This window comes from Falco rusticolus, chromosome 7 (genome assembly GCF_015220075.1).
Source record: "Falco rusticolus isolate bFalRus1 chromosome 7, bFalRus1.pri, whole genome shotgun sequence".
NCBI classification, from domain to species: Eukaryota; Metazoa; Chordata; class Aves; order Falconiformes; family Falconidae; genus Falco; species Falco rusticolus.
Window position 1 is genome coordinate 28,599,900 of NC_051193.1, and position 18,554 is coordinate 28,618,453.

At 41.9% G+C, this 18,554-nt stretch overlaps 1 protein-coding gene across 3 annotated transcripts in view; it reads right to left on the reverse strand.

The window, feature by feature from the left end:
- AKT1 (AKT serine/threonine kinase 1) overlaps positions 1-18,554 on the reverse strand; it is an 87,145-nt gene continuing 68,591 nt past the window's right edge. For all 3 annotated transcript variants that reach the window (XM_037393242.1, XM_037393240.1, XM_037393241.1), the window contains 2 exons: positions 14,522-14,624; positions 1-13,802 (listed from right to left, as the gene is read on the reverse strand). In XM_037393242.1, coding sequence (XP_037249139.1) covers positions 13,723-13,802; positions 14,522-14,624 — 183 coding nt within the window. In that variant the 3' untranslated portion in view covers positions 1-13,722. The remainder of the gene's footprint in view (positions 13,803-14,521; positions 14,625-18,554) is intronic.

The following is an 18,554-nucleotide window of genomic DNA, read 5'->3' on the forward strand; positions in this document are numbered from 1 at the left end:
CAAGTCCTCACAGCTTGATTGGTATGTTACAATTGGATTACTAGTTGTGGGGGGGGCGGGGAGAGGTTGGTTTGTTTTTTAAATATCCCCCTCATAATCTGTAGGTCCAAAAAAAATGTTTCCAAAACAATTTTTTTAATCAAAGCACTTTCTACTTTCATAAAACATAGCCTAGAGTTATGGGTCACTTTGGTGTGTAGAAAGACAAAAGCAAAATGTAAATCGTGCATAAACATGAATTGATTATATTCTTTTTTTCTTTGAATTTTAATGTATCAGTATTGTAAACAAGGGTGTTTATGTCAGACAATATGTAAGTTATATCACATTTTTTCTTAAAAAAAACCTAGACCCCAACAACAAAAAAAAAACCCAAACCCAAAACCCTCCCCCAAAATACACCAAACACCCACATTCTATGTTTTGTTGCATTAAATTAACATACTGCACATATGTTTCTTCTCATAAAGATGCGAAAGAGTAAGGTGATTGCTGTGCCAAGGGTAGGACTGTAAAGCTGGACTGTGAAAGGTACTGGAGGGTGCTGAGCGAGCAGGCTAACATCACTAGAAGGCTGTTGTCCATCACCGAATGGCAGTGACAACTGGGAGATGGTCCTGATTGACTGAGGAAAGGTGAGGGTTACGCCATTCTTAGATGAGAACAATTTGAGGAATTATGGGCTGGTCTGTCTGACCCCAGTCCACAGGAAGATTACGGTGTGAATCCTCACAAAAGCTGTATCCTGCACTACACCCAGGCCCACGAAGGGCAAGAAAACAATTGGCAACAGTCAACACAGATTTATCAAGGGCAAATTAGGTCTGACCAAGCTAACAGCCTTTTCTGATGAGACAAGCAGCACCAGAGGAGAATGGATGTCATTCACCTTGGTGTCAGCGATGCTTTCCACACAGCCCCTGCAGGTGCTGCTGTAGCTGTATCCAGGGGGGACGAGGTGGGTAGAGGCTTGGCTGGACCGTCAGCTGCAAAGGCTTGTGACAGACAGGACAAACTCAACTAGCAGCAGGTTACCACTAGCCTTGCTGGAGGGTTGTTACTGGAACCGATGCTATGGGATGGCTTTGCCAATGACCTGGACAGTGGGACAGAGCAGACGCTTGGCCAGTCCCCGGGTGAGGCTGTGTTGAGGGCAGTGGTTCGTGCCTGAAGGGTGGCAGCACAGGAGCCTCAGCCAGGCACGGGGGAGGGCTGGCAGGGGCCTCCTGGGGCTGGGGAGGGCAAGCGCGGGGCCCTGCCCTGGGGACACTCATGCCACCCATAGCCCGGGCTGGGTGCTGACTGAGCGGGCAACGGCTTTGCAGGAAAGGACCTGGGTGTCCTGCAGGGGGTTGCACCTGAGTCAGCGTGTCCTTGCCATGGCGAAGGTTGTTGGGTTGCGTTAACAAGAGCAGAGGCAGCGCGGTTCCCCCGTGCATGGTCCAGAGGGGGGTATCTTGCATGCAGAGGCCTTAGTTGTCCTGAAGACCCTGTGGTGCAGAGAATGTGGAGGGGCAGGCGGCCTGGCGACTTCCAGTTCACAGACTGGGCATGTCTGTGGCCTTCAGTCTATCAAAAGCACAAGGATTTTCTGATTTTTCTTGGGATTGCAAGGCTGCGTATTCATGTGTGGTGCTTTTGAATATACTGGGGAATTTACAGTACCGTTGAATTCAGCAGTCTTGGACCTGCTGCATTCTTCTGTTCTCCGAAGCAGTGACAGCTGCTAGCTCTCAGAAATGAGGGACTGGTAAAAGGGTATGTGGTCCCAGTATGTCCACTCTTACATCCTGTTTACACTGCTAGAACTACTGCTATGATGAAACTTACTCACATCCTTAATGGTTTTGGTGGGCTGTGCTGTAGACTGCAGCATTTTGCAGAATATAGATTCCCGAGCCTAAATAATTAAAATTTCAACCAAGTAGCTTACAAAAATATAATGCACATCTATGTATGTATCTCAGTCCCAGCGAGTTTCATTTTAGAAGCTTGATTCTCCCACGCTTTCTTGCACTGAGTAATACTTTGCTAAATGGGTAATCTGATTGTTCTGATTTCTCTTTCCATGGTTGCAAGATTATTTACTGCCCCAAACTAGATTTTAAAGTATTTTTACACCCAGTAAAAACAAGCTCAGAAACCCTGGACTGTAGTCAGTTTAGATGAACCGTATAAGGAATTAAAGTATAGTAAAATGTAAGGCTGACAATACTTAGTCAGTGTGCAAATTTTCAGTCTGCTCATAAAAATGTTAAAAGAAAGCCAGCTCGAAGACTTCCTTCATACCTTGTTTGAAGGTACGATGTGTACTTCTCTGAAAATGAGAGAACTTGGTCTCAGTTGGCTGTAATCACGTGTTGCTAATTAGCTAATCTTACAACACCTGTATATTTAGGTGGATCAGATTTTCAAGTGAATGCAAGAGCTTTCTTACTCAGCCATCACATGGAGTAAAGAAGTTCTGTAGAAAACTGCTTCATTCACGAGAGCGTGTCAGTGCTGTTGAACACAACCATCTGTAAGTCCTGAAAATATCCTTTGTTCCTCACCTGTCCAGTACTGGAGTGTACTGTCTTGGTGAGACCAAGAGCTAGAAGGTACCGTAAACCAAGTTAGAGGGATTTTCCCTGTTTGCTGCCACAAGTCTTCCACTCTGTTTACTCCATGTGCTTTCATATATCCACGTACTTGTTTAGGCTCATTGCCATAACCTTTTTTCTTACATCTTGTTCTGACTTTGTCCGTTCTGTGCTGATGCTACTGGTATGGATACAGCAAAAGCTTGTGTGCTTCTGTTCCCCCTACCACTAGCAAGTTTTCCATTTACGGAAGCCCTTGCTGTCTTTGCTCTGCTGAAGAGACTGTCGAAGCTCCTGATGCTGTCCCTTCATTGCTGCAGGTGCTTGTAATCTACTGCAAAATGATGTGATTTGGGGTTCTTTCACCTTTTCCTTAGTGCCAGGTGTTCTCTTTGGTTGTGTTTTACAGTAAGTAAATTGTAGCTTAATAGGCAAAAAAAAAAAAAGTGTAGCTTAATAGGCAAGAGTTCTGGCTTTGAGCTGTATCTGAAATGTCTGTAATATTAATTTCACACGTAGTCTCTTCTGCCCCAGTTAAATGAAAACTTTCATAATGGAGTGCTTCAGGAACACTGTCAGAAGTGAGACTGTCCTTTAAAGTTTAGTGGCATACATCACTTGGACGTGAAAACTAGTTCAAACCTCAACACTTGTTCTCTGTGTTTTCTCGAGAATTTCAGTTCTTGTGAGGCTTTTAACTGAGAATATTATTCTGAGTTTGCTTAACTCATGCTACCATCTGTTGTTCAGTAACTACTCAGAGCCAAGACGGCTGATGGAGATCTGAGTTCTCTTAGATCAGCACTTGGCACCATCAGCTTTTTCACAACCCAACAAGCAGTTCCAACAGCTGCATGCATGAATCACTTAAGTTATAGTACCCTGCAGCACCCTGTAAGAATGGGGTTTGACAATCTGGTCAGATGCCACACAAGCAAAAGTGCTATGAACTGAGCTCCTGTGAAGGTGTGACATAAATTTAAGATCATTATTTTGATACTTATTTTAATGTAATGTGCTCTGAAGTTTCATTACTGTTCAGAAAGCTTTGGGAATACCTAGACTGCACATAAGAATGTGCCGGTAATTACCAAAAAAGTTCAGTAGGCTGGGGGTGTGTGTGTCTATGTTTATTTGTTACAGCAAACTGTTCTGACATGTTCCCTGTGGCATTTCATATTACTGAGAGACAGTTCGCCCCAGCAGAACTGCTCTTCACATGCTTTTGAGTCAGTCTATATTTAAATGTGTTTCCAGCAGTATTTTATTTCAGTTGTTTTAGTGTGGTTTGCGTAGCTGTGGATACATTCTTGATTATGCTGTATGTTTATTGAAAGATTTGCTATCATAGAATTATTCAGGTTGGAAAAGACCTTTAAGATCATGGAGCCCAACCGTTAACCCAGCACTGCCAACTCCACCACTAAACCATGTCCCCAAGCACCACATCTACATGTCTTTTAAATACCTCCAGGGATGGTGACTCCACCACTTCCCTGAGCAGCCCATTCCCATGTTCACGTACTGTTCTTCTGCAAACACTACAAAACATTTCATCCATTAGCAAGCTGCAAGAGCACTTCTTTAAGGTTTGCAAAAGACAGCGTGGATTCCTTGTTGGTTTTGTAGCAGTTGGCTGACTGTACCACACCAAGCCCAAAGGACTGGTATAAATCAGCCTAGTGTCGCTGGGCACACTGAGCTTACACAGCCAGGAGCTCATCCTGCCTGTAATTTGTGTTACACTCCAGCACTGTCATTATTTGCTTAATGATAACCATTGCTTTGGCTGAGTATTTTAACATAAGGCCATTCACAAAAGAATTTATGGAGTCCATATGTTTGTATTTCACTTAGCTGCCTAAATATGGGGGGGGGAGGGAGTAATATGGAGGTTATATTGTCTTGATTTTGTTTTGAAGATGCATCTGCAGACTAGCTGGAGCCAAGCAGGGTAACTATAGGATGGGACAGTATCGTCCAGGAATAGGGTGTTGAAACTTCTTGGGCAACTGCCACAGAGCTGCCTGGCAGGACTAACCTCCAGTTCCTCTTAGAAAACTAGATCAGTGGGTACCCAGGGGATAATGAGGGATGGGTGCCAGAGATGGAAAACCTCAGTGGGTCTGCATAAGTAGGATGGGACAGGACATGATTAAGTCTTGTGTTCTAAGAGTTTAACCAGTTTTGTTGAGTTGGACTGCAAGCCCTTCACATCATGAGAAAAATTGATTCAAGAGGTCTCAAGATGGACAGTCCACAGGCTGAGGCAGTGAACTTGAGGATGCTAGACTGAAGAAGGTTGGTGTTGGTTTCCCCACATCTTAAAAGGGTTCTTAAGAGTTTTCAAGAGGATACGTAAATGTCTTCCATCAGCGATTTTCAGTTACTGTCTTATCAGGGATTTAACTCTGTTTTTATACAGAACTCCGAATAGTTGAACTTGATAGTTCACACTGCAACGGAAAAGATAAGCTAGATAAAGGTCAAAGAAATGGTTTGTTTTGCTTTCCCCAGGTTTCTTATATTTATCAGCTGGAAAACCACACAAATTTAGGGATGCCCTGGAACAGAAATAGATGCCAGACAGCGAGGGATGACCATATTGGTGGTATTTTTTCTTTTCTGAAAGCAACTGACTCCCTTCCCACTCTACTAAAGAAATCAGAGTGTGTGATGAAAGGCACGGGGCAGTTATCTCCTCTTTTTACCCCAGTGACTTCTAGTTGTGCATTCGCAGCAGAATTTATATTAAAAATATCAATAGGAGTATGAAATCACTTGAAAACTCAATAGGAGACATGCTCTCTTCTTTGGTTAGGCCAGTATTTCATGCCAAAATACATCAGTCAGGATTCTATGGGAAATTTGAGGATGTAGGTTTATATAGACTGTGTAAGGTGGTCCTATATGTTTGGGTCAGATGACAGAATTCAACTTGCCTAGCTTTGCTACATTAAGTAACTACAGTAGCCAAAATCAGATTTCACTGATAAGAGTACAGCAAATCCCTAAAGTCAAATACTCTTCTGTCTTCAGTGTTTTACATCTTCTAGAAAAGCCACCATGCCCAGATCAGCAGCAGGCACAGCCCTGACCCACGCTGGAGGCTCTGGCAGGACTTTTGCCCAGTCCACGTGCCACACCAGATAAAGCCTAACACCAGATAAAGCCTGTAACTACCATACCTCCTATTTGCTCATTAAATCCACACATGCCAGAGAGACCAAGGGAAGAGGTTCTTCCACCCTCCTTTTGCCAATTAAGAGGGAGATTAACTGTGTGTTGGGTCTCTGAAGTCTCCACAGCGAACTCAAGAAGCATCCAGCATCAGGACACTGGCCAAGAGAAAATAATTATTTAAAGTTAGACATGGTATGGCAATTTATAACACACTCTCTAGCAAGAACTGCAGAAGATCAAAAACAGGCTAAGGTGGCATAAAAAAGGATGAGAGACAGTAGGGGGAAAGAGGAGGAAGGAATCCATTGTTTCTTGTCTGCTGGGAAGAGATGGGGAAGACAAAGGTGGCAAAAGGCAAAAGAAAGAGAACTGGCATTCAGACAAAACTGACTAAAAAAAGAGAGAAGGGACAGAATAGAGCAGCCTGGTCTCTACAGGTAACACCCAGCAATCTGCATCCAACCTTCGTGCCACAGGGAAGCGAAAGCCCACCTCCATGTGCCAGCTTTTTTTCTGCTCCCTGGAGAGGAGCTGTGCTGTGCAGAAAGACAGATGGCATTGCCATTGCCTGCGCTCCTGTGGGGGATTTTTCCAGATGGGGAGTTGGAAGATTCTTTGTGCTGCTACAGCCTTCCTCTCCAGCAGCCCTCGGGTGCTCGGGGCCTCCACCAGGCTGTGTACCCAGATCATATGCTGTTCAGACATGTGCACACAGGCATATTGGTACTGCAAAAGTTTCAGCTGAACCCATTAGAAAAATAAGCGTATTTCTTATCTAGGATTTTCTTCATGTTTGAAAGGTATCCTTGTTGATTTTTCCTTTCTTGTAACATGCACCTGTGGTTTTCACTATCAAAAGATTGCTAATAAAAACTGAGTTACCGGCAGTGATCTGAAAAGAAAGTTGACACATTTTGCAGACAATGCTGTGCCACTCACACGCTGACTTCATTAGTCAATCTCGGTGCTTTCTTACATCGTTAGGATACCTCTCCTACCTCTGACAAAGCACTGGTGTGATGAGTTTGTCAAAGTTACCTGGAAATTCACTGGACAGTCCAGAAAGCATCACCCTCATCACAACTAAGTGAGCTGACTATTAGAATTTAAAAAAAAAATTAAATCCCTTTTCAGTAACAAGCAGCTGTGTTTGATCTCCACTTTTTTAACAGCTGAACAAATGAGCACAGAAAGTAAAACTTTGGAAAGGTAACATGATTACAAGCTTTACAATCAAGTAAAGGGAGATAATAAGTTTAATCCCTTTATCTTAGTTACACATTAAATTTATGACAGCCTCACCTGTGTAAGTACATTTTGTTCTGCTTTCATCTACTTCCCTTCCTCTGCAGCTTCCCAGTCTGCAGTTGCACCAAGTGACCTTGTTCCTTCCCCTCTGTTTTTACTCAGTTTCATTTTATACTCATTACTGGACTGTCGGCAGGTATTCCCATCTTCCTGTTTTGTTTTGTTTTCCCCAGTAATACTGGAATAAGGAACAATTGCAGCAGCTGACCATGTCGTATGGAAATCTTACTATATGCTGCAATCATCCTTAGTACCACTCCGTATTTCATTATTAAAGTTCATTAAAGGGCTTATGTTTTCATCTTTCTGCACATCCATAGCGCCTTTAAAAATCACTGGAGCAATTTATCAAATATATTAGAGAAGCTAATGAGCTATTTAAAAATCACTCAAATGCTGTTATCGCCTCCAAGCCTGTGTGCAGGAAAAGGTGTTGCAATTGTTCTCTGAAGTCAGATCTGCACTCCACTGAATTAAAAAGGCAATTTCAGGGTAAAGAGCCTCTGCAGCACAAACTTGCCCTCAGCCACGCTGGGGCTCCGGACTGAGGCACTGGTGCCACGTGGCGAGCAGCTGGATTCGGGCTTGTCCGGAGACCCCCTCGAACTGGCCTTTCCAACAGCAGTTGGCAAACTGGAGGCACATGTGAATCCACGGGGGCCAGCTGTGCAGCTCCAGGTACAAACCACCTGAAGGGAGCTGGCAGCTCCAGCCTGCTCTAGAAACAACTTGTGAGCGACTTGCCTCAGACAGGTGAAAAGAACACGAAAGGGATCTATTTGGGGCATGACACTGTCGAAAGGAAAAGCTGCAACCACCAAAACCAGAGATGAAAGTGTCTGGTGGTGATGTTGTTTACGCCACCTTTCAGAAACAGCCAAAGGATCCTGCCTGTGAAGAGTGCAAATCCTAAGGCAAAGCAGATGTCATCCTTCACCTGGAAGAGTAAATATCTCTCAGGGTTTCCTCACCTCGTCACACCAGGAGGAAACCCAGAGTATCCAGCCTGCCTGCAGCCATCTCAAGCAACGCAAGGGCAAGCACTGGTGTTCCTGCTTTAGAGGAACGCGCTGACAACCTCCAGTTCAGTACGTGACAACATACTAGAGTACAGCATACTCTTCATATCCCTGAGAAAATTACTGACCAAACTATAATGCAATAAAACACATACAAATTCAAGATAGATACATACTTTGCTTAATACAGTAAGTGCAGTGAACCTGGGATGACCAGGGCCAATTACACAAAAGAAAATGAGAAAAATGCAGGATTTGTACTACTAGAAGCACCTCAAAGCAAGGCTGGTACCAAGTCACATAAATTTTATGAAAATAGTAAACAGGCAGGCAGTCTGGAAGTATAAATACATACCAGAGATGATAGGAAAAAAAAAAATCCATGAAGAATCTCCTTCATTAAAGCACGTGCTCTCAAACCCAGGACCTAAATCATTAAACAGACTCACAGCCTAGCTGAGCTTTGCAGGGATTTCTGGGGATTGTCTAACCCAGTGCCTCTGCCCCAAGCATGTCCAGCAAGACTTCCCCCCAAAGGAGTCCAATTTGTTCCAATCACTGTACTTCACTAAGGTGAAAGAAGAATGATATTACTGGTTTTACCTTTTTCCAAAACAGTATAATGTTTAAGCATGTATTTGATCATTTTAATCCAATTTCAATTTCAGGCACTGTGCTGAAGATCACAGTTACTATTTTCTGGTTCTGATACAGGTTCTTTCAGTGCTATGCAACAGTTTTGCAGCTAACAGCATCAGTACTGCAGGAGCACGATAGCGCAAGGGAACAAATACGGTAGAGTTTACAAATAACTAAAGGTCACAATATTTGGGTAGGAATTGTTTCCTCTGTTTCTGTGAAGAATTTTCAGTCTCATCCTCAAAATAATTATAGTCCTTTCTGTGGGGTGAAAGTTACGCGTTGCTTTAAAAATGTGCAGAATTTGAGAGACCCTCAGAATTCGGAAAATACAGTAATTGCTGTCTGGGTTGTCATTAGCTTCTTGAAACAAAGACCTAATCAAGATGCAAAACACAAGCAGTTACAGTAATATGACAGAAGAGATGAAGAAACAGTGTGGAAAAAGCCATAAAAATGGAACCTTAACACAGACCAGGGTTACATTTAACACAGGCAGAAGTTCATAAAGTCCATCTCTAGAGAAAACAGTAGTGAGCCCACCACATGAAGTGGTGCTTCAGCGAAGAAGCTGAGAACCCAGCTAACATGTGCACTGAAAAACCAGAGAGGGAAGCAGCGCTTTCACATACAAAGTCCTTGATCGGATCCTTAAGAAAAAACTCACCACGCTCACAAAACTAGGATGGCGACCAGCAGTTACAAAAATTCAAATTAAAAAAAAAAAAAAAAAAAAAAAAAAGGTGGCATGCAGGGACTACTTCAACAAAACGGTTTTGTTAAAAATGATGTCAGACACAGAGCAACTAGTCATCACCTGATTAGAATGCAGCATATGTTCCATTAGACAGCTACCCAACGTCTGTACACTCAGCTGCATTGGGGATAATAAGCTCCTGTTTGCTATAGGCACTGTGTGTTCTTTTCGTTTTACTTCTAGTGGCAATTAACCTCCCTGTTATTAAGAAAATTGAGCTAAAAGTGGGAGACAAACACACTCATTTGCAACACAGAAGAAACAAGACCCTTTTATGCTCACCCATTCCTTCAGATGTGTTTTTACCTCTGAAGCTTTTACAGTGAAATAAATCAAACCTTCCTCCTAAATTATCCTTTCCCAAACTTCGCGAGCAGAACACCCATGCAGCTTTCACAGGCGCTTTATGTGCGTGGGCTTCTTTTCTGCAGCTCCATCTCCTTGGAGTTTGGGTTCCCACTATAGGTTGTGACCTCTAATGTGGAACCACCATCCTAAATCCTGCTCCTGGAGATAAAAATCTGGCTTGGTATATGCCCTCTAGGAAGCAAAGGGTCTTTTCTCTGACAAAGATTTAAAGAAACACCACAAACGCTTAGGAGTGAGAAGAACACAGTACTCTCATACTGAACATTTAAATGCCCAAAAACAATCCAAAGTAGCAGCCAAGGAAATTCAACCCAAGTTAAAACAAAGATCATCCAGTTTGAACACATAAACTTCTTACCCTCAAACCTCCAAAAACTCTCTTAATTTGTTTCTCATGTGGCAAATTGGGACCAAATTCAAATAGCAGCTGAGATACTCGAGGTCTGCATCGCAGTGGGGCAGCAGGTGGAGGTTACCTGCTGGAGGGGCAATTGTGTAGGAAGAAAAACAAAGAACAGTTTTAATTTATTAGGGTGGGGGTGGGAGGTCATAGTTTGTAATGCCATAAACCAGTGATCTTCACCCAGTTTAAAGGGAGAACAACCTGCCATACCCTAATGGGACTGTACTGGATGTTTTAGTTACACAAGGGAATATAAAAGAAGTTTTCCACAATTACCTGGCTTCTGCCAATGTCTCTTAACCCCAAACAGCACAAGCAGCAGCGTTGCCTCCGTTTTGACCAGACCTCAGCTGACCTCATCTTCTGTCGGCAGTCAGAGGCATGCAGAGAACTGCATGTTACTTATTTGCTCCTGCAAAGGTGACTTTTTTTCCTGTTTTTCTCCCAGCCTGAGTTTACAACCAAGTTCCTGGGCTGTAACACATGTATACTACCAGCGTTCTGCACTGGGGATGCACCATCTTTGCTGCAATACACAAAACCAGAGCAAGATGACATTTTTCAGTGCCAGAAGGAAGAACGAGGAGGTTTTGCCTGTACCGAGAGTTAGGGAAGTTTTTAAGTTTCCAAATAAAAGAGCTCGAGGAATGTTAAGATTTAAGCAGTCTCTGCGTATATCATACCAAAGCAATCCAAGGTGAACGACACTCAGGTCACAGGCTTTTGTGCTAAATCAAAATGTAAAGAACACATTCTACATGTGCAGGTAGACAGCTGTAACGCTGGCAATCACTCAGTTACAGATGACGGGCACGGTGTTCTGAATAATGACAGGCAAAATGAGGGAAACATCCAGAAGACCCTGCATTCAGGTGTGGCCCTCCCAGCTTTCTGCTGCTGACAGTACTAAGATTCTCAGCTTTTTAGCAGTTTTGGGGGGTTTTGAGCTCCATTTTGTATATGGGAATTAAACCAAAAATCCGTTAGCAACAACCGGCAGGAAAATACTGTTCTGAGACAGGATCAACCTCAACAAAACCACCTGATCCGTGTCTGTTCCTGCATTTGAAAGAGCCGATTTTCCTGGGGCAGATTACGGTAACCTTTGCTCATTTGTGCTGCCTATATTTGGATGCACAAAGTATGTTAGTTCAGAGCTCGCTGGGGCTTGCAGACTTGCAGAAGAGTTCTTTGGACTCCATCCCTGGGCTGGCTGGCAACTCGGATGAAGGCTTGGAAGCAAAGGAAGGAGAGCAGTTAGGAGAGATCATTTGCAGAATGGGACAGGCTGTCCAGCATCAGTCTGTACAGAGACACAGATCCCTTCTTTCACCTTGCCTCCTTGCATAAAACATGCAGTAAATTGTACTGGGAATTATAGCTTATTCTTTGGACAAAAAAATGTTTTGGATGTTTAATGGCTTACTACAGTTGCAACTTCTGTGTTTAGTTTGAAGCATACTGCAGTTGTTCTTGGACATTCTTGTATTTTTCTCTGTGTTCTTGTTTGAAAGAGGACATTCCAGCCTTGTACAATTACCTCCTAGAGGTGGTTAATTTAGCCCCTAGAAAGGAAACACAGTATTACATATTGTACACTGGCCCAAGTGACTGGAACAGAAATATCTTTGAATCTTAGGGCCTTGGTAACACAACCTCAGTGGCATCAAGAGAACAGCAAAATGTGGCCTGTCCTCGTTCACCTCAAGATGAAACTATTTCTGGCACAGAGCATACTTAACAAAAATTTTCCGAAATTATCTTTGCATAATGATCAGTACAGAGATGACACAACTGAGGGGGGGCAGAAAAGCCTAAATCCCTCCGTTACATGCACATCAAACTCGCGGAACTGGAGCAGCTGTTGCATCTCCACAAATTCAGAAGGCTCCTACCACAAGAAATAAGAACCTAACTTGTTAAAGCAATTTTTATTTAAGTATTTGGAGGGAAAAATTCATATCATGAGTAAAAATACTAAAGTTGAATGTTGTTAAAAAGAAAAAGTCAAGATGATGGGCTCCCTGTGCAAACACAGCAGTTTCTGATGGAAAGGGAAAGCGAAGATGTTCATAACATACTCCCTTTCAAATAAAAAAAAAATAAATGCTAGTTAACTGCAGTACATGTCATCATTTTTTATACAGTCAAGAGAATGAAAAACAAAAAAAAAGGCAATTTAAGAGAACGCAACCTACAATGGAATAAATTCATTCGCAGCAGAGACAGAATAAGACTGCTTTTATGAAAATTACAAAGAAACATGGTACAACAAAAATAGGGTGTGGGGAATTTTCCACTAAGATTAAAAATGAAAAACAAAACAAAAAAAAAATCAGTTTTTGAACACCATTATTATTCAAACACATATGAAGTTTCAACCTATTTTTTTTCTTATACATGGGAAACACTGTTAAAGTGAATCTTCGAGAGTGAGAAGGCACCATGAACTGTTGGCTGATACCTTTAATGCACTCAAGAAAGAAGAAATGATCTGGCATGACGCAAAAAATCATTAAGTGTTTATATATATTCATGTATCTTTTCATTAAAAAAAAAAAGCGGCAACAAGTCATTACTTCAGTGCCAAAATGTACTTTTGTCTGGCTGACTCACTCATTAAGGTGATTTCTCCCTTAGACCTGTACGGTATTTCTAACAGTGGTGAAACTGGGTGATTTTGCATCGTTGCATTTCATATTAGATTGGTAAATCAAGCATTTTCTAGGTTCTGAGAAGCCAATCCTATGAAGTATTCCTAAACTCTATGCAAATGGAATAATTAAATGCACTGTCAAGAATGAAATACTCATCTGTACGATGTGGCAATTCCACTGGATTCCGTTTGATATGTAATGTCTTGTAGCAGATGTTATAACAAAAATAACTTTTGCTTTTTGATTTACCTCACTGAGGCCATTAATGCTGTTCCTATAGTTGGTTTTCTGGAGTTGGTTGACACTTCACTGCTGTCCAAAATGAGTTTGAACCTTAACCCTCCAGAGTTTGTTCACTTTGTTGCTTATATTATTGCACTAGCTACTAAAGTCTTATATCTTCCTATATAAATCTAATTGTTCAGAGTGCAGATTCTATATTTAGATAATGAACTGTATGAAATAAATAAAACAAGGGGATTTTCTGGTCAGAGTTGCTGATATGTTGAATACCTTAATTATTTCTAAAGTAAACAGTTTTGGTGTATATTCTTAAAAACCTACAGTCATTCAGCATAAAAGCCTTGACGTAATACTTTAAGAATGGATTTGTTTTCCTTCTCAAAAATGCATCAAAGAATTGTTTTAAATACAGAATCTGTGAGGCTTCCTACAAATTCATCTAAATCGTAATACAAACACAGTTTGTAATTCAGATAATATAGAAAGTTCTCTAGTGTCCATTGAAGTAAGGTCCCCAAAATGCAGTCTGTTTTGTTTCTGAATGGGAAAACATTGCAAAACATTAAGCGGTTCCACTGGCTGAATAGGAGAACTGAGGAAAATGAGGTCTTCTCTCATTATCTACACAATCCATGCTGTCATCTGAAAAATGAAAAAAAAAAACCACAAACCAGTAGATAACATTTGCTACCTTTTTGATTTTAAGTAAACAAACAGTAAGATAATGCATGGTGCAGTTATTTCAGAAAATTTCACTGTCACCTTTTTCTTCCACAACTTGAAAGGACAAAGAAACAGGAAGTCTTAAATCTCACCCCATTAAATGGGCATCACAGAAGATTCTGATTGTTGTATGTAAACAGCTGGTTGGATGTCCATTTAAAACTGCTAGGAGCTGCACTGCCTAAACCCATATTCTGTGGTCCGAATTTCTGGCAACTGCTATTTCAGAGCATCAAACATGCTCAGTTACCATGAAAATAAAATGGGTTTTGATTGAATATGGACATTAGTCCAAACTCAGTTGACTGCTCGCATATACACAGCGTGTGTGCAGACGTACACAGGCAAAACTCACGAACAGAATTATTTCCCAGTGGAAATGCGCAGATTTGGAAAAGACAACAGTACAAATAATTTCACTGTCTTCTAAAACAGGTTTTTTTTTAATTTCCCAAACTGGAATGATATGTGCAAAGTTTCACATTAATTTACTGACTCCTTGGTCAAATACCTATATGGATAACCAGCAAGTTTACACCAGTGCTTCTTCACGTGGTCTGAAGAGACCAAGTGACATTGCAGGAAATTATTTCTGGTGGTCTGGAGAACACAGTGGGAGACATCTGACAAAACTTTACCTTGGTCAGGAGGAGTGATTGTTATCATCTGTGCTGTGAATTCTTCATCAAAGTATCTTGTATCTGTTTCAGATGTAACTTGTGGCTTAAACAGAGGTACAAGCTGTGAAAAGAAAAAAAAAAGGCAAACACTGTCTATTCACAGGTTCTTGCAGTACTGTTTGAAACAGGCAGAATTTAAAATAAAGTTACAAGCTACTGTGCCTTCTCCTACATTCCTAAAATAAGTTTTAAAAGCACCAGTTTGTAAAGAAGGAATCGTATAGAGAAAAATGTATTTATTTAGGTATACACTTCCTATTTATGGGGCATTGAAGGCAATTTTGTCTCTAGGATTTAACTGCACAGAATAAAACCTAGAATCCTAACATTTATTTCTGCAAGTAATAACTAACATGCTTACAAATGTTTAAAAATAACTGTATATAGTGTTTCCCCACCCAATTATATGGAAATGGTCGACTGCATCTAGTCAGATTTATGCTTCAGGAGGATGAAAAGAAGTAAGAGAGATGTTTAGTGGTGCCCGACTGACCAGCTAGACTCGAGGATCCCCGCAAGGCTTGTAACATTCACAGTAACATTTCAGCTGCAGAACTCCTGTGCCCATGCAGCCCTGACAGCAACTGTGCTGTCGCTTCGACCAAACTGGGAGAATTTAGGACAAGGCAGAAGCAACATTAAGCTTTTATACCTCCAGTCCCCCAAACCAGTTTGAGATCAACTCTGAACTTAGAAAAACTGCCGTGCTTACAAAAACCCGAGCACACCTAGCTGTGAACGGCCTCGTCTCGTTACACCCCGAGTCGCACTATTTGGGTTTTACTCTTGATACTCGCTCGGGCAGACAGGCTAGAAATCATCCCCGTCTACCTAGGCAAGCTCTGGCAGGAGGAACTGCAGATGGAGCGGAGCTGCTTGACTGGGGCTGGAGGAGGAGTGTGCCTGGGAAGCGGCGTGGTGGAGCTGGCTGCATACAGATGCACCGAGTTGGAACACGTACAGCTTCGGAGGGCGACGGAGCTGGGAGTCAGGTCTTGCTCACCTCCCTGCTGCACGATGCGGTGGAAACAGAACGTAAACACTGCTCCAAGCCCTCCCACAGAGGACATGTAATAGCTCTCGGCGCTGGGCTTCAGCTCGCCCACCACTGGGGTTAAGCGTGGCCATCTTTTAATAGCGCAGAGCCACACCAGGCAACAATTCAGGAGCGTGATTGAGGAAGTATACGGCTTCCAACCTGACATTGCAGAGAGAGGTTTATCAAGGCAAATGGTGAACTGCTCCAAGTGGAATTAAGCAGTGACCTCGAGACTCGCACTTCTGCTCTTACAGAAATAAGAATGACACCGACAGAAATCGCTATCTGGAAAACATCAGCAATTCTTGACTACACAACACATCTTTCCCCATCCCCAGTTTTTCCTCCTGCATAGATCTGAAGAATCATTTGCTTGGCAAGCTGGTAAATTAGAAAAGCACTGGCTTCAAGCTCCCTATCGCCAGGATCGTCCTTCTGATCTGTTTTGAGAGCACCTAACAAGAGTGTTGTCCCATCTTCCAAACAACAATCCAATGAAGCTCCTTCATTTTCAATGTAAAGACTTTTAAGAAATGTAACCTACATATATGGTGGTATTTCCAAATACAAAGAAACATTTACTGTTTAAAATCAATCCTTAAAAACTAAGGAATATAGAAATTTTGCTTGTTATAAGAGAGCACAGTTGTAGTATACATTCATCATCATCTTTTTTTAATTACTCATTATTTTCTGTGCACAAGAATGGCTTAAAGCAACTTCGCAAATGTTCCTGTCCAAAAAAAAAAAAAAAAAAAAGGCCTTAGAAGTGGTCTTTATGTCCTGAATTTAAAAGGAAATGGAAACAGGATATCCCAAAGTCACTCTGAGCCTTACAGTCCTCCTAAAGCTACTGAAGAGGGAATACTTCACATTTTAATGTTAATAACAGTATTCTCAATCAAGTCACACAAACGTCTTATATGTAAAAACCCTGTTGAGGATGAGCATTCTTTCTTTCACAGTTTGACTCTATTCCCTTTCTCATTACAGCAGTTCCTGCCTACTCCTCAAAGCGAACCTTGGTTTGTTTTTGACGAACTGTGCGTGCACATGTCTGTGAAGTTCTATCTGTCCTTTTAAGCTAATGGTGGTTTTGGCACCCGCAATACTCCCAGTTGCTCTTGCTTGCTGTGCACAGCACAGAGTGATTTAGGACTTGGGCACTGCAACAGACACCTGAACTATGCACATCAGAATGACTTGGAGCAGCGATCCTAAGTAAGAACACACGTGTAATGGGCTAGCGCTGCCTGTATCATTTTCCTTTTTATTTTAGTATCTGTTAAAAGCAATTTGAGACAGATTATGATGCACCCACAAGACATTTTTTTTTCCCCTAGCTGTCAAATTCAGAACATTAAGCTGGAAACAGAGGGGAAGCCGCAGAAAGCTCTAACGCTGGCTTTACCAAGCAAATATGCTGCTTTACTGAAAAGCTGTCACTGCAATAGCTCTGCGGTTCAACTGGTAGAGAGGTGCCACCTGTAGCCTCCCACTGCTGCAGACCAGCATGACACCCGCAGGCTTATGTTGGTTTAAGAGACAAAAAAGACCAGAAGAAAACATGTGATTAAAATCTCATTGTGTATGTTTCGCTCGTGGGTGGGCAAAATACTGCAAATTAAATCACACCTCCTTTGCACTAGAGACAAATAACACCACTCTTCCAGGAGAGTCTAATGAATATTTAAAATTCTTGGGACAACCCCAGCTATTCAAAACTCCTTATAATTCAAAGGAAAGCTGTGTTTCCAAAAAGCTTAATTACAAAGTAAGTGTTCTCAATTACCACAAGCCTATATTCATAAACATATTCACCATCATCTGGAGATAGTGGGTAACCAAGCTTAGCACATGAACACCTCTAGGCAGCTGACAAAATTCAGCTTTTATCCGTGAGACTGCATTTCAGGTAAATCCTGCAGGAGTCTCTTTGGACCACCTAGAACGTAGGCAGCAATTACTCACAGGCTTTTTGAAATCTCTTCAGTTGCATAGCATGGACTATTTCAGATGCACATGCTAACAGGACAGGGGCAAAACCAGAATCGAGCCTTCTTGGATATGCCAAGGTCAGAAATAAGTCTCAATTAGCACACCATTTTCTCCAAAATATGTAACATTTGGAATTTCCTGGTAGTTTTCACAACAATCTGAGCCAGTACTACTACAGGACAACTTGGGAATTTTCTCAGTCCTATGGATAAATTAAGTTGCCTCCAGCTTCTGTGACTTCTCCTGCATACAGGGAACCAGGACTACCATCAAGTAACAACTTCACTGAAGACAACTTTTTTCCTTCAACTGCAAAAAATAGCAAAACCCCAAGTATTCAGCTTGTCAGCCGGGTGAAAATGGGGATAACCTCCTGTTCAGAACAGTAACTCTGACATCCTTTTTACATTACACTGAGTAAACTCCACACAACTCCCTCCTGCCCTCATGACTGCAAGCAATTCTCTCTCTCGGGATGCTTTGAAAGGACAGGTCTAAACTCCATCTACACTTTCAAGGCACAAAACCTTAGAATTTTTCAGTTCCCTTTAGCGACACAAATCTATGAAGAAGTGAGAGATGAGAAGGAAACAGCATGCTTTGTGATTGTATACAGGCACCGGACAATTCTCCCACTACGGTATGCCAACCAGCGGTGTTACACTCTATTTTTTGAAGAATACAAACCTTGCTAGTACATCACTGTGTTAGTTTTACCAAAAGAATCCAAGAATTAAAACCCAGTTTCTGCTACGTTTCTTACCTGTGCCCACCAACTGGAGGGAGAACTAAATGTTATCTAGAGATCGAACAAAATTTGGTATCATGAAGGACTGCAGGGAGAAAGAACGAAATCGGGAAAGGCTGGGATTCAGTGAGATCACGTGGCACCAGTAGATGGGACCCTTGAATCACCAGACCTAGGTTTTAGTTAACTACATTTCACATGAGCAT